The 17,223-nt window shown below is 38.6% G+C and overlaps 1 protein-coding gene across 1 annotated transcript in view; it reads right to left on the reverse strand.

Moving 5' to 3' along the window:
- Nucleotides 1-17,223, reverse strand: part of Adgrv1 (adhesion G protein-coupled receptor V1) — a 579,866-nt gene that overhangs the window by 337,762 nt on the left and 224,881 nt on the right. Inside the window, exons 77-78 of the mRNA XM_087635923.1 lie at nucleotides 13,052-13,294; nucleotides 8,755-9,162 (exon numbers count right to left, since the gene is read on the reverse strand). Of these exons, the coding sequence (XP_087492049.1) occupies nucleotides 8,755-9,162; nucleotides 13,052-13,294 (651 nt within the window). The remainder of the gene's footprint in view (nucleotides 1-8,754; nucleotides 9,163-13,051; nucleotides 13,295-17,223) is intronic.

The raw sequence follows: 17,223 nt of genomic DNA on the forward strand, positions 1-17,223 counted from the left end.
TTTTCTGAACTTTAGCTGGCTGTTTCAATTATCAGCTGTTCTGACTCAAACTCCTCTCCAAGCTAACTGACTCAAACTGGCTGCTCTCTGCTTCTCCGTGGATTGCATGGCTTCTTCTTATTCTCTGCCTTCAACTGCACTGAATGAATTATACAAACTAATGCAACTCACGAAAACACTGAACCCAACTGCGCTGCAAGAACTACACTGATTGAACTGATTCACATCCACTGCACTGAACTCTCTCTTCCCTGTCCTCACGAGAGTTAAGCATATCCTTTCTCTGACTCTGTTAAATCTTTCTCTGATTCATCACTTTGTCTGCCCTTCAATTAGCCGTCACTTTCAAAAATGGCTACTTCCTTCTACAAATTAACTTTAACTTCATTGTTTGCGATTAAAGGTGTGTACTAAGGGCATGTCTATAGTCCAACCAGCGGGATTAAAAATGTGTGGCCTGTCTGCAATCCAGCAGGATCACAGAGACCAAGAAGGTCTTTGTATGTGATCCATTGCCATGTTGCTGGATTAAAATTTCTCTAAGTCTGACAAAGATGGAAATATGAAGAATTGAAGAGAAGATGGTATCAAAATTATCCATTATTATTATCCAAAATTATTATTTTAAATATATCCATTTCCATCTAAAAGGCATGAGTGATCACTGACAAAAAAAGAAATAATCATTAAAATGCTTTCTATTCACTTAAAGCATTTAAGTACTTTAAATATTTAAATACTTAAAGTATTTAAGTATTACTTAAAGTCCTAAAAGGCACATATCCTTTAGATTAGTGGCAATAGTTAACATCATGAATTAAATCACAGTTTTAAAACTACTGCAAGAATTCATTACTTCTTTAATGAATGAACAAGAAAATAAATATTTCAAAAATATGTCACAACAGAGATAAGATTGTTTTTAATTGCCTGTGTTTCAACAAGCAAACGGTGACCGCATGTAACATTAATGTACAAAAGCAAACCAAATGAGAAAATTCTCTTCAATTAAGACCATTCCAGGCATCCTGGCATATCACTTTTTCAAATGTTATTTCCTACCTTGAAGAACTGAGTTGGTATTTGAAGTACAAGGACAGTTCTTATTGTTCCTTCATATTCTAATATATCTGGGAAATCCCAGACCTCAAACTCAATTTATAGTTCATCCACTGTGCCTTCTGCAACCCTACACACACACACACACACACACACGCACACACACACACACACACACACGCACGCACACACACACACACACACACACACACACACACATACACACAATCACTCTCTGTGATTTATTATAGTAATAAAGTCATGATATCCTTGAAACTATTGCCGTTTTTCCTAGCAAGAAAACTTAGGGAAGGTGTGCTCATGTTAGCCCTGTTTTTTTTGTTTGTTTGTTTGTTTGTTTGTTTTTTGGGGTTTTTTTTGTTGTTTTGTAGCTTTGTACTTTTGCAGTTTTGAACTCACACCCAAACTCAAGATCTGAATTTATGAGACTATCCATTTCAAAGCTAAGGGAACAGTCCACAGGGAAAATGTGATTTAAAACAATACAAATTTGATAGTACAATTACAAATGAATAGTACATGGCCTGTTGGGTACAGAAGCAAGGAGACCAAATGAAACAAACAAAAGACAAGCTCAAGCAAGAGACCCTCTCAGAGCTCAGAGAGGAGACTAACAAATGAGATGATCGTAGGCTAAATCCCTAAGATATGCCAGATGCTTAAATGAGTAGCACGAGTTATTTAAGCTTACAGATGTAGAAGTTGTTTTACGTCTGAGACAAATTTTACAACAGACAACACAATATTCCTCCCAGAACTACGAAATTACAGTGTGCCGGCAATAGATGAGAAGCAACTAGGATTGGAGAAGCTAAAGTTCATCTTGACATTAAACATTTCTGAAAGAAAATGTCAGAACAGTATGTGTACATTTTATTAGACGGCTGTTCAAGCTTGTCTTTATGCTCAAGGGAAACACAAAGTTCACTTAAGAAAAATAACAACAACAACCAAACCCATTCTTCTAACACTGGGTTAGTGTAGGCACGCTATCACTCTCAATAATTTACAAAACTCCTTTAATCTCTAGTCACAGGCAGATTTTATCATCATCTTTATTTCCAGATAAGGAAACTGAGGCAGAATGAGAACAAACAACTTGGCACAGGGCACAAGTCTTGGTTATTGACCAAGCTCAACATGTGCCAGCCAGCCATCTGCACTGGCTTGCAGAGTCCCCTGCTACTGTCAGACTGTAATAACACAACTTAAGCTAGTTCACTAGCAAAAACACTAAGCGACCTGCAAATGGAGCCTAGTGTACTCCTAAACAAAACCACATAAAAACAGCTGCACTACAAGGCATACATTGATAAGACGCAGATGATAAAACAATTTGGCTCTAAAAGGTCATTTTTATGAAAATAACAGAAAACCCGAAGCTATCAAAAATTCATTTACAAAACAGTAAAGACAGGAACTTCACATGGGAAAACCTTAAGAGGCTGTCAGGAGTGAAACTAAAAAAAAGAACTGTGTGGTTGTGTATGAGGGGGTAGTCTATTAGACTCCAGAGGACATGCTATTCCTGTGCTTTTGTAGATGTTCCAGAATACAACATCAGAACTCCTGACTCTAGTACTACCAAGCTATAATAACCAGAAAGATGAAGCTGCTAAAATAAAAACATTAGAATATCAAATAGCACAAGAGTTTGAACTCCGTATTGTTATTAAGTCAACTGATAGCACTAGAAATAATTGGAGTTTTTCCACACCTGGGAAAGTCAGGAGTCAAAAATATTGTTATACCAAAGATTGTCTGAGCCCACAGATGGGCTTTATCTAGGAAATATTTATAGAGTTTTTGTTATTCTTCTTAGTACAACAGTGTCCACTTCAAATAAAAAACAGTATGTTACTTCAATCGTACAAATTCCCACCTAGGATCCATTGAAAGAAATATTCATGTTGGATGCATACATCATCAAAGTGCTTAGAACCTGAGAGAAAATGAAACCAGAAAATGTCAAACATACTCAAACATATTCACATATGGTCATACAACATTGTATTCAGCACCTGGAAGCTCTAGTCTCTGGTAAAGCTGAGGGAGGATCGCTTTGTAACTTCCGATGGAGGATAGTGCACTAAGTACCACTGGCTCTCTTTGCATTTCAGGCCATGATTAGTAATTCTTTGCTCTCAGTGCTGAAGTGGTAGTGATGTAGCTGCATTTAAAATGCATTGCTCACCTGAAATCCATACATAACTAGTCATCCTTTGTTTTTATTTGCTAAATGTTAGATATGAATGATGCAGGGTATTTATATGTGGTTATATACATGTCAGTTATTAATTCACGATTCCTTTCATTTCACTATGTAATTGTGTCTAAAATGAGAAATCCGTATTTGACAGTCATGAGTGTATCAAAAAATATGCATTCTGATTTTGTCATCAAGAAGACATCACACACTATGCTAATCTTCATGGTTCAGCCACTGTGTAAACAGGCTATGTAACACTTCAGGGAATGTTACTGTACTAGACACTGCATGCAATATTATATTTATTATATAATTATATGTTAATAAATAATAATGCTGAAATAAGCCTTAAGATTACACATATATTTGCACAAGTGTTCCCATTTATTATTCTAAAACACAATTCTCGCTATACATTCACATGAATTGGAGCTGTGAATTAAGAATCTCAGAGTTGAATTCCAAACAAAATGATGACCTATGGTATTGTGCTATTTGACAATTTTATTGAAATAAGTGTTGATATAAGCATGGGCTACCAACATTAATTGGGGATTTTTTTAAACACCCTCTCACTATGTAGCCCAGATGAGCCTTAAACTACTGCTCAGCTGCCTCTGCCTTCTGCCTCCACCTCCTGCCTCTATGGCTAGAACGTTGAAATGTGCTCCCACATCTAAATCTTTATGTTTCTGTATATCAGTGCTTTGTTTGCATATATGTCTATATACCATGTGTGTGCCTGGTGTTCACAAAACCAGAAGAAGTTATCGAATCCCCTGGGACTAGAGATATGGCCGGTGGTGAGCCACCATGTTGTTATTAGGAATGGAACCCTCATCCTCTGGAAGAGCAGCTAATGCTCTTAACTGTTGGGTCATCTCTCCAGACCCTTGTCATAGCTCATTTAGAGTGTTGCCTTTTGTCAGATGATAATACATGATTTAATTTTTATACTTTTTAAACATTTATTTATTTTTATTGGATTATTTTATGTATTCATATTTCAAATGTTATCCCCTTTCCCCCCTTTCCCATACTGCCCTCCCACTCCCCCTCCTTCTATGAGGAAACTCATACTCCCACCTCAACACCCTGGCATTCCCCGACACTGGGACAAGGAGCCTTCACAGGACCAAGGGCTTCTTGTCCTATTGATGCCAGACAATGCCATCCATTGCTACATAAGTGGCTGGAGCCATGGGTCCCTCCATGTGTACTCATTGGTTGGTGGTTTAGTCCCCAGGAGCTCTGGGGGAGTCTGGTTGATTGATATTGTTGCTCTTGCTATGGGGTTGCAAACCCCTTCAGCTCCTTCAGTCCTTTCTCAATTCCTCCACTGGGGCCTCGTGCTCAGTACAATGGCTAGCTTCAAGAATCCTCATCTGTATCACTAAGGCTCTGGCAGAGCCTCGCAGAAGACAGCTATATCAGGTTCCTGTCAGGAAGTACTTCTTGGCACCAGCAATCATGACTGGGTTTGGTGCCTGCATACGGGATGGATCTCCAAGTGGTGCAGTCTCTGAATGACCTTTCCTTCAGTCCCTGCTCCAATCATCATCCCTGTGTTTTCTCCCTTGAGTACTTTGTTCCTCCTAAGGACTGAAGCATCCACATTTTGGTCATCCATTTTTTTTGAGACTTATATAGTCTATGAATTGTTTCTTGGGTATTCCAAGCTTTTGAGCTAATATCCACTTATCAGTGAGTGCATACCATGTTTGTTCTTTTGTGATGGGACTATCTCACTCAGGATTATATTTTCTAGTTCCATCCATTTGCCTAAGAATTTCATGTAGTCATCGTTTTTAGTAGATGAGTAGTACCCCATTGAGGAAATGTACCACATTTTCAGTATCCATTCCTCTGTTGAAGGACATCTGGGTTCTTTCCAGCTGTTGGCGATTATAAATAAGGCTGCTATGAACATAGTGGAGCATGTGTCCTTGTTACATGTTGGAGTATTCTTGGGTGTATGCCCAGGAGTGGTAAAGCTGGGTCCTCAGGTAGTACTATGTCCAATTTTCTGAGGAACCACCAAATTGATTTCCAGAGCGATTGTACCAGCTTGCAATCCCATCATCCCACCGACAATGGAGAAGTGTTCTTCTTTCACCATATCCTTGCCAGCATCTGTTGTCACCTGAGTCTTTGATCTTAGCCATTCTGACTGGTGTGAGGTGGAAACTCAGGGTTGTTTTGATTTGCATTTCCCTGATGACTAAGAATGTTGAACATTTCTTTAGGTGCATCTGAGCCATGAAAATTCTCAATTTAAAATACTTTGTTTAGCTCTGTACCCATTATTTAATAAAATTATTTGGTTCTCTAGAGTCTAACTTCTTGAGTACTTTGTATTAGAGATTAGCCCTCTATCAAATGTAGGATTGGTAAAAATCTTTTCCCAATCTGTTGGTTGCCATCTTGTCTTATTGACAGTGCCTTACAGAAGTTTTGCAATTTTATGACGTCCTATTTGTCAATTCTTGATCTTAAGAGCATAAGCCACTGGTGTTCTGTTCACAAAATTTCCCCCTGTGCCCATGTGTTCGAGGATCTTACCCACTTTCTCTTCTATTGGTTTGAATGTATCTGGTTTTATGTGGAGATTCTTGATCAACTTGGACTTGAGCTTCATACAAGACAATAAGAATGGATCAATTTGCATTCTCATACATGATGACCTTCAGTTGAACTAGCATCATTTGTTGAAAATACTGTCTTTTTTCCATTTAATGGTTTTAGCTCCTTTGTCAAAGATGAAGTGACCATACATGTGTGGATTCATTTCTGGGTCTTCAGTTCTATTCCATTGATCTACCTGTCTGTCTCTGCAACAATACCATACATTTTTTATCACTATTGCTCTGTAATACAGCTCAAGGTTAGGAATAGTGGTTGCCCCAGAAGTTTTTTTATTGTTGAGAATATTTTTCACTATCCTAGGTTTTTTGTTATTCCAAATGAATTTGGAAATTGCTTTTTGTGAAGAAATGAGCTGGAATTTCTGATTGAGATTGCATTGAATCTGTAGATTGCTTTCAGCAAAATGGCCATTTTTACTATATTAATCCTGACAATCCCTGAACATGGGTAATCTTTCCATCTTCTGAGATCTTCTTCAAGATCTTTCTTCAGAGACTTGAAGTTCTTGTCATACAGATCTTTCACTTGCTTGTTTAGAGTCACATCAAAGTATTTTATGTTATTTGTGACTATTATGAAGGATGTCATTTCCCCTAATTTCTTTCTCATTCTGTTTATCCTTTGAGTAGAGGAAGGCTACTGATCTGAGTTAATTTTACATCCAGCCACATTGCTGAAATTGTTTATCAGTTGTAGGGGTTCTGTGGTGAAATTTTTGGGGTCACTGAAGTATACTATCATATCATTTGCAAATAGTGATATTTTGACTTCTTCCTTTCCAATTTGTAGTGCTTTGACTTTTTTTTTTAATTGCTCTGTCTAGGTCTTCAAACCAATCAAGTAGAAACAAACAAACAAACAAAACTATACATAGAATCAACAAAGCCAGGAGCTGGTTCTTTGAGAAAATCAACAAGATAGATTAAACCCTTAGCCAGACTAACCAGAGGGCACAGAGACAGCATCCAAATTAACAAAATCAGAAATGAAAAATGGAGACATAACAAGAGAAACTGAAGAAACTCAAAAAATTATTGGATCTTACTACAAAAGTGTATAATCAACAAAACTGGAAAATCTGGATGAAATGGACAATTTTCTAGACAGATACCAGGTACCAAAGTTAAAACAGGATCAGATAAACCATCTAAACAGTCCCATAACGCTAAAGAAATAGAAGCAGTCATTAAGTCTCCCAACCAAAAAAAGCCCAGGACCAGATGAGTTTAGTGCAGAATTCTATCAGACCTTCATAGAAGACCTAATACCAATTCTCTTCAAACTATTCCACAAAATAGAAACAGAAGGAACACTACCCAATTCCATCTATTAAACCACAATTACCCTTATACATAAACCATACAAAGACCCTACAAAGAAAGAGAACCTTAGACCAATTTCCCTTATGAATATCAATGCCAAAATACTCAATAAAATTCTCACAAACGGAATCCAAGAACACATCAAAGCAATCATTCACCATGATCAAGTAGGCTTCTTCCCAGGGAGGCAGAAATGGTTCAATATACAGAAATCCATAAACATAACCCACTATATAAACAAATCCAAAGGAAAAAAAACCACATGATCTTCTCATTAGATGCTGAGAAAGCATTTGACAAAATTCAACACCCCTTCATTGTAAAAGTCTGGAAAGATCCTCATCAATTCGAGGCCCATACCTAAACATAATAAAAGCAATATACAGCAAACTAGTAGCCAAGATCAAACTAAATGGAGAGAAACTATAAGCAATCCCACTAAAATCAGGGACTAGACAACACTGCCCTCTCTCTCCCTACCTATTCAATATAGTTCATAGTGTTAATATATAACTTAATGAGGAAAAAAGAGTAGCAGAATTCCATACTACCAATTTTTCCTCTAAAACATTTAAATTTTTCTTTTTTACACTCTAAAATGTAGTCTTTATATATGGTTTCTCTCTTTTTGGTCAGGATACATTTACTATAGTCCCATCTGTTTTATTATTTGAAGTTTAAAGATCACCATTTCTTTGCAGGAACTCTATCTTTAGAGTGTCCTCTACACAAAATGGCAGCCACCTCTCTGTGCTTTAAAGGTTTTCTATAACCTTTTCTTTACATGCTATAATGTTCTATCCTTCAGACTTCTGTATATCAGTGCTTTGTCTGCACATATGTTGGTGTACCATGAATGTGCCTTGTGCCTACAGAAATATGTGGAATAAGAATAATATTCTAATATCCTATAGAAAACATTTTCAATAATTAAAGGTCTCCATGTAGGGGGTTCATATGAATGGACTCAAAACTTTATGCTTATAAATAAATATGTTAAAAAGGCATTATCTTGGTAATAAAGCTTAAGACAAACTATAAAAAATCTTTTCCTTCAGTAACAATACTTTTTAGATATTATTTTCCATTTATAATCTTGAACTTTTATATCTCTATGTAGTTGCATATTTTGTAGGAGAGTAAATAAATTGACCTCATATAAAAGCTGACTAGGGCAAGTCCATGCTAATGGATGCCTGAAATTCTAATAGGCTCCTCCTATTCTTACTTTTCAACAAACTGTTGTTGGATTGTTGGATTCTGGCTATACCAGGTTACCCACAGTCCCCAGTCTAAGAGCAACGATGTCAAACAGGCCTCACTCAAGAAAATGTACAAGGCAGGTGTGAGGAATCTCACACTTATGTTTAGAAATTACAATTTACTCTTATTTCACAATATTGGGCATTATACCGGGATGAGGCATTCGTTTTGATTTGGGCTTTTTGACCTTCTCTCTGAACTGTGAGCTTACATCTACCTGCAAGGATACTTTACCTTTTCCATTATGAACATCACAGCACTGAGCTGCTCATCTGTGCTCTCTGTGGCTACTCTCAGGTTGAGGCTATGGAGCACTCTGTTGAGAACATCTTCATGTAGAGGCTGATGTAGTAGGTCTTCAAGCCCCCAGACAGCTTGAGAATCCACATCAGAGACAAGGGTGATGTTGGCAGTCCCGTACACTTTATCAATTCTGGCACCACCTTTTGGGTCAAAAAGCACAATCTGGAAGCGTTTAGGAAATTTATTTAAAGACCCTGTCTCTGGTGTTAAGACAACATCCAACACTGCACTTTTCTGGCCAGGCTCGAAGACCAGTGTGCCTTCTGTTCTCACAAAGTCCTTCCCAGAAACAGCTGGAGATAAGAGGATCCGGCCAACTGTTTCAGCGCTCCTCAGCTCCTGAAAATTAAACAAAGGCAGGGAAATGAGCCTACAATGCCTATAAAGTTATCCTAATATTATTAAACCAATTTGCAGTAACTACACTGCCATTAAACATGGACTTTATACCTTTCTTAATTGCCTTCAATAAGCTACACAGAGGTTAGAGAGCAGGGGGTTTGCCTGCACTGAAATGAACAGAAGAGAAGAACTGGACATGGAGAGACACTGTTGTCTAGATAAGAATACAGTTGTGGGCAAACTCAGGGCTATGTTCTAGACTGCAGAGGCTGGAAGACTAAACATGGTGGGTGAAAAGAAATATTTAAATTTTAATCTCTCCTAGAAATTTAGGGGCAGGGAAAGTTGAAGGCAAAAGGTGGGGAGGAAGAAAGAACTGGCTCTTTTTTACTCTTCAGCATGGAAATGAGCTATGTAATGTATGCATCTGATTTTTCAAAGTATAGTTGTTGCAGAGCTTTTAGAAAATTCAATACTGCAGCCAAGGAAAAGCCAAAATAGTGTCTTTATTGAGTACTAAGGATTAACTTCCTAGTACATCCCAGCATGGATATCGGTATGCAGAATGGACAGGTAGATTACCTATACTCCCAGAACCCAAGATTTTGGCAGAGGATGCACAGTATGAAATGGAATTACTACTATGTTGCTCCATGGTCTTGTGTGAAGAGAAATTAGGCAAAGTAGACTCAGAGACACAAGGTGATGGTAGGTGCAATTTTAAACCAGGCTGGACATGGAATTTCAGCAGAAGTTTCCTTAAGGGACTGTCCACATGCTTACAACAATAGATAGATTCTAGATCTAATGAGGAATATTCTAGGTGATGAGAACAACAATCTAAAGGGTTCCATAGAAAGAACAACCCTACAAACTGATGGAAAGAACTCAAAGGCTGGCGCAAATGAAAGGGGCAGTTTTAGACCCTGACATGAGGAGAGGATGGGGTACCAGCATAATCTGAACTGTCACCGAAATTATGGATGGAAACAGGAGAGTGGCCCATTTTATTAAGAATTCCATGACTGTACTGGGGAATATGCATGCTAATCTATGGTTGGACTAACAGAGGCAGGAAAAAGAGACACAAGGCTCTGAGACAGCTCAGTCAAGGGATACAGGGGTAGAAAGGCTCCCAACGGAACAGATTGTGAATGTAATTAATAGGGTCTTCTGATATATTCAGCAGGGCTGAGAGGAACATGAGGATTGAGGATGATATAAAATTGCTGGCCTATTACAGAAAATTTAATCACACTGTTAACTGGGACATTGTGAACTGTGAGGATCTGCTTCTAATTGTGGCTCAGCCTTTGATCCTAGAGCTTCTGTTTACTGTACAAGAGTATTTGTGGTGTTGCTCAGTCTACTCAAAGTGCTAAATAAAGTTAACAATAGGAAAAGAGGTAAACAAATGTAAGTAAACAGAAGAGAAGGACTTTGAATAGAGGGGTATTTAAGACAGCATAAAGAAGGAGACACAGTTTTGTTTTGTTTTGTTTTTGTTTGTTTGTTTGTTTGTTTTTCCTTTCTGGATGTCAGTGGAGTAGGAAGGTCAGCTGGGTTCTTTCTCTGCTTCTGACCTAGCAGTCCCCAAGCCATGCTTTGTCAGTTTCCTCAATCTCTCTGCTGCAGTCATTCAAACAGAGAGGCAGTTGCCACACTGTCTTCAAGACTGTTGTTTCCTTTCTCTTTGTTCTGTTCCTGAGATTGTTAGTGTGTGTCTACATGTAAAAACCCTGTTTGCTATTCTTTATGTCTTCTTTTTATTGCCTAAGAGTTCCTCTTTCTTTGTTGAGACAATTTCTTTCTTTTACTTGTTTAACTGCTGATTAAAGCATTTTGTGCAGCTGTGTTAAAATTTTACTGAACATTCCTCATATTTGGCTCATCTTATTGCTGACATCTATTTATTATTTTTTCCATTCCACTTAGATCATTTCATACTTGAGTCAGATCATTGTTGGCTATCTCTTACCTCATGAGACTCAGGTTATTGCTTGTTTGTTTGTTTGTTTGTTTGTTTGTTTTACTGGCTTATTTTGGCACTGCTATGACCGAAAAAGGAAAATATCACCTTACTCCTGACAGGAAAAATGCAGTTTCCTTAACTGGTTTCTGAGGTAGGGGGAAGGAGTCTTCTTTATCATTAGGTGGAGTGAGGTCTTGCCAATAATCTCACCTTCATGGATCTCTCCCCTGAGGACCTGTCCACTGCCACCCAGTGCTCTCCACCAACACTGTGCCAATGTTCTTTCTCCCTCCCTTCCTCTCTCCCTTCCCAAAATCCCCACCCCCACCCCCAGCTGACTTGGATAAAGTTGAGTAAAGGTTTTCAGGCATGTTTAACCAAAGAACACAAACCATTTTATCTAAAAGCTTTCTGACTTGCTTTTCTGTTCCTTCCCTGCCTCTTGCACCACAGACGACACCTCTGTATGTGGTGTCCTGATCCTTGCATTGTACACATTATATCTGTATGAGGAATTTTGCTATTTGAACTACAGGGTATAAGGGGGAAGGGAGCTGGGGAACTTGCCTTCTATGTGCTGCTTGTGTCCCAAATCCTGAGCTCATAGTTCCCCTCCAGTTCCAAAGTCTCCATGGCCCTGAGTCTGATCATGGGGTACTGTGCCTAGTGCACTGCGGCCCTGAGTGTGATCACAGGGTAGTGTGTCTAGGGCACTGCGGCCCTGAGCTGTGATCACAGGGTAGTGTATCTTGTAAATGGAATAACAGGTATGTCTGCAGGGATACATACATCCATCTATCAACTCTTCTCTCATCTGGGCATGAGAACTTGTTCATAAAAGTGCCTCAGATATCTTCATTGTATGCTTTGCATCTCTGGTTCCCCTTCTTCTATTCTATAAACTCATGACCTGATAGTGATAATATTTCATGAGCGAAATGTGAACACAAAACACATATTTTTATCATTTCTCCTCCTATCTAAACAAAGTATTAAAATCTATTGTGTATGAAAATGTTTCTCTCTTGTTTGTCATATTGTAACACTATACAAAATGGAGTTACTTTTTAGTGTTTCACACAGCAGAGAATTGTATTCCCTGTTATCTGAGCCCTGCCTAGCTGGTTTGTGGAGCAGCTCCCACCCATGATTCTAAATCTACCCTCCTATTGCCTGACACTAGTGATAACACTAGGCAACATATGCTCTATTGTATGTATAAATGGTGGTAATGGGGAAAAAGAACAGACAGCTAAAGCGGGAGAGCTATAATCTCCACAATCATACTTTAAGCAGAATAGACAGCATGTATTTTTTCTTTTTTACTGTACTAGAATGCTGCTGATGGATCAAAATAAAGACAGTAACATTGAGAAGGTATATGAGAGTGTAGGATCTGTTCTCTTCACATACTCAGCAGCTATTCTGGACTTCCATAAACCCAGCCAATCTTTCACTGGACACCATATGAAAGGATGGCTGGTCAGGAGTGTAGTTACCTAAAGACAGTGCTGTGTACAACTTAAGTTCAGTCAGTATTTAAGGGTTTGAAGAAAAAAAATCCCCTAGTTTGAATGTCAGTTGTAGGCAATTTTGACTCTTTGTTCAAGTCCAAAGAGTGGCAGTGGAGGAAACATTGGGGTATGGCTGTGGTGATATGACAGAGCAGGCTTGTATGGGATGCCTTGATGGGACATTGAAGGCTGCCAAAGCAGAGCAATCCAAACAGAAAGCCTGTAATTTTAAAGCACCACTTCATAGTGATGAGGGACAGGCTAGCTGATGTAAGGAGAAAACAGTGTAATGCACAAACAGCTAGGGATAATCACATCATCAGAAAACATTGTTTAGGTTACTGTCTCATTATAGTCTCAGCATGTATGGTTCATATATGACTATACCTTGCAAGCCTACCTGGGTACTAAAGTTAACAGACATCATGATTCCTGTCCCAGAATCTCTGGCCACCTGCAAACTGATCAAAGTAGCCTTCTTGTGAGCCACTGCCAGCCGAGAACCCACAGAAAAGAAAACAAGGCTCTGAGAGTCCCCGCTCTTGGAAACTTTAATCCGGGCAAATCTGGCACTGTTGTTTATAGCTGCCCCAGCAGTGACGTCATACAGCTCCACAAAGAAAGGCATTTCAACTTGATGCACCTGATAGTGAGGAAAAGAAAGACTTAATTATTGCAAATATACTCATGTTTTTACATATTTCTATCTCCTAAGCCATGTTACAGTTTATCCCCAGCATTATAGACATGAATATACATATGTATACTTCATATGTGAATATATATATATGCACACACACACACACACACACACACACACACACACACATGTAACAATACTAATCAAAGAAAACAGAGGCTATCAACTTGAGAATTGATGGGGACATAAGAGAGAGCAGAGGGAAGAAAAGTACCTAGAAGAAGATGGAGGGAGGGAAGGGGGAAAGTGATATAATTCTATTTCAATTAAAAGCATGTTTAACAGAAACAAATATATAGTTAAGGAAGCTTTTTATATAATTTCAGAACTAAATTTTTACATTAAATTACTATTCCAACTAGTCTTCTTTTTTTTAACTTTCTTCTTTAAAACTTCATTTTCATATAGTAGGCTTCTCTCTGAAAGATAAATGTCTGTGGGTTTTGAATAAGAATGTCCCCAATGGGGCTGGGGATTTAGCTCAGTAGTAGAGCGCTTACCTAGGAAGCGCAAGGCCCTGGGTTGGGTCCCCAGCTCCGAAAAAAAAGAACCAAAAAAAAAAAAAAGAATGTCCCCAATGGGCTCATATATATGAATGTTTAGTTACCATGAAGTAGCACTATTTGAGAGGATTGGAAGGATTAGGAGGTGCAGCCTTGTTAGGGTAGGTAAGGTTTTGTTGGAGGAAATGTGGCGGGGCGGGGGGTGAGGTTTCAAAAGCTGATTCTAGACCTAGGCTTTCTCTTTCTGTCTATGGATTAGGATGCAGCTCTGAGCTACTGCTCCAGTGCCATGCATCCTGCCATGCTCCCTGCCATGATAATAATGAACTAAACCTCTGAAACTGTAAGCCAGCCCCCCCAATTAAGTTATATTTTATAAGAGTTGCCTTGATTGTAGTGTCCTTGACAGCAATAGAAAGTGACTAAGACAAGTTCCAAAGATAATATTCCTAAACTCAATAAGAAAAGGATTAAATAAATAAATAAATATATCCACACAACCAGCTGATTAAATATTGATGGAAGCAATAAACTATTCAAATATTTTCCAATATAGGTAGATCTCAAATATGGCAACAAGAGATAACATCCGGATTTATAAATATTTCATAATTGTATATATATATATGATACCTTAAGTATAAAAATAAAAATGATATAATGTTTACTCCATATGGTCAAAAATATTTACATAAATATTCAAATCTTAAACAAAACATCCCACATTATGGTATTTTTCTCAACATTGATATCAGGTAGAAGCCAGGGCAGAGTGTAGAGTTAAATAACACTGTGAGTTGTAAGGAAAAATGGGGGGAGGGGAGACTTGAACTTCATAAGATTTACTTATTTATTGAATCTATGGCAAGGCTGTCCTTGACTCAATGTATATACAAGGATAAACTTAAATTTCCTGAAGCTCCATCTGGTCTACCTCTCAAGGACTAGGATCAGGTGTGCACCACTGCTTTCTACATATGTGGCATAACGGATCAAACCCGGGGCTTTGTTTGTGCTAGGCAAACACTCTATCATCTGAGCCCCCATTTTTAAAAAAGTTTTTAAGTTTTAAACAAGTATTAGGATATATTGATAACAAGTTCTGAAATTTCATATAGCTTTCAAATAACATTATATCAAGTCAAAATTAACTCTGTTCATGCTGTACCCTTGTTTCTCTCTGTGAAATCACCCATTCTCTAAAGCCTGAATTGCTTTTTATAATACGCTGTCAATCATCTGGATTTTTTTTTGTTTTTTGTTTTTTATTTATTAACTTGAGTATTTCTTATTTACATTTCGAGTGTTATTCCCTTTCCCGGTTTCTGGGCAAACATCTCCCTCCCCTTCTTTATGAGTGTTCCCCTCCCCATCCTCCCCCCATTGCCGCCCTCCCCCCAACAATCTAATTCACTGGGAGTTCAGTCTTAGCATCACCCAGGGCTTCCCCTTCCACTGGTGCTCTTACTAGGATATTCATTGCTACCTATGAGCTCAGAGTCCAGGGTCAGTCCATGTATAGTCTTTAGGTAGTGGCTTAGTCCCTGGAAGCTCTGGTTGCTTGGCATTGTTGTACATATGGGGTCTCGAGCCCCTTCAAGCTCTTCCAGTTCTTTCTCTGATTCCTTCAACGGGGGTCCTATTCTCAGTTCAGTGGTTTGCTGCTGGTATTCACCTCTGTATTTGCTGTATTCTGACTGTGTCTCTCAGGAGCGATCTACATCCAGCTCCTATCGGCCTGCACTTCTTTGCTTCATCCATCTTGTCTAATTGGATGGCTGTATATGTATGGGCCACATGTGGGGCAGGCTCTGAATGGGTGTTCCTTCAGTCTCTGTTTTAATCTTTGCCTCTCTCTTCCCTACCAAGGGTATTCTTGTTCCCCTTTTAAAGAAGACGTGAAACATTCACATTTTGATCATCCGTCTTGAGGTTCATTTGTTCTAGGCATCTAGGGTAATTCAAGCATTGGGGCTAATAGCCACTTATCAATGAGTGCATACCATGTATGTCTTTCTGTGATTGGCTTACCTCACTCAGGATGATATTTTCCACTTCCAACCATTTGCCTACGAATTTCATAAAGTCATTGTTTTTGATAGCTGAGTAATATACCACTGTGTAGATGTACCACATTTTCTGTATCCATTCCTCTGTTGAAGGGCATCTGGGTTCTTTCCAGCTTCTGGCTATTATAAATAAGGCTGCTATGAACATAGTGGAGCACGTGTCTTTGTTATATGTTGGGGCATCTTTTGGGTACATGCCCAAGAGAGGTATAGCTGGATCCTCAGGCAGTTCAATGTCCAATTTTCTGAGGAACCTCCAGACTGATTTCCAGAATGGTTGTACCAGTCTGCAATCCCACCAACAATGGAGGAGTGTTCCTCTTTCTCCGCATCCTTGCCAGCATCTGCTGTCACCTGAGTTTTTGATCTTAGCCATTCTCACTGGTGAGAGGTAAAATCTCAGGGTTGTTTTGATTTGCATTTCCCTTATGACAAAAGATGTTGAACATTTCTTTAGGTGTTTCTCAGCCATTCGGCATTCCTCAGCTGTGAATTCTTTGTTTAGCTCTGAACCCCATTTTTTAATACGGTTATTTGTCTCCCTGTGGTCTAACTTCTTGAGTTCTTTGTATATTTTGGATATAAGGCCTCTATCTGTTGTAGGATGAGTAAAGGTCTTTTCCCAATCTGTTGATTGCCGTTTTGTCCTAACCACAGTGTCCTTTGCCTTACAGAAGCTTTGCAGTTTTATGAGATCCCATTTGTCGATTCTTGATCTTAGAGCATAAGCCATTGGTGTTTTCTTCAGGAAATTTTTTCCAGTGCCCATGTGTTCCAGATGCTTCCCTAGTTTTTCTTCTACTAGTTTGAGTGTATCTGTTTGATGTGGAGGTCCTTGATCCACTTGGACTTAAGCTTTGTACAGGGTGATAAGCATGGATCGATCTGCATTCTTCTACATGTTGACCTCCAGTTGAACCAGCACCATTTGCTGAAAATGCTATCTTTTTTCCATTGGATGGTTTTGGCTCCTTTGTCAAAAATGAAGTGCCCATAGGTGTGTGGGTTCATTTCTGGGTCTTCAATTCTGTTCCATTGGTCTATCTGTCTGTCTCTGTACCAATACCATGCAGTTTTTATCACTATTGCTCTGTAATACTGCTTGAGTTCAGGGATAGTGATTCCCCCTGAAGTCCTTTTATTGTTGAGGATAGTTTTAGCTATCCTGGGTTTTTTGTTATTCCAGATGAATTTGCAAATTGTTCTGTCTAACTCTTTGAAGAATTGGATTGGTATTTTGATGGGGATTGCATTGAATCTGTAGATCGCTTTTGGTAAAATGGTCATTTTTACTATATTA

This window comes from Rattus norvegicus, chromosome 2 (assembly GCF_021556685.1).
Source record: "Rattus norvegicus strain SHRSP/BbbUtx chromosome 2, alternate assembly SHRSP_T2T, whole genome shotgun sequence".
In the NCBI taxonomy this organism is placed as follows: Eukaryota; Metazoa; Chordata; class Mammalia; order Rodentia; family Muridae; genus Rattus; species Rattus norvegicus.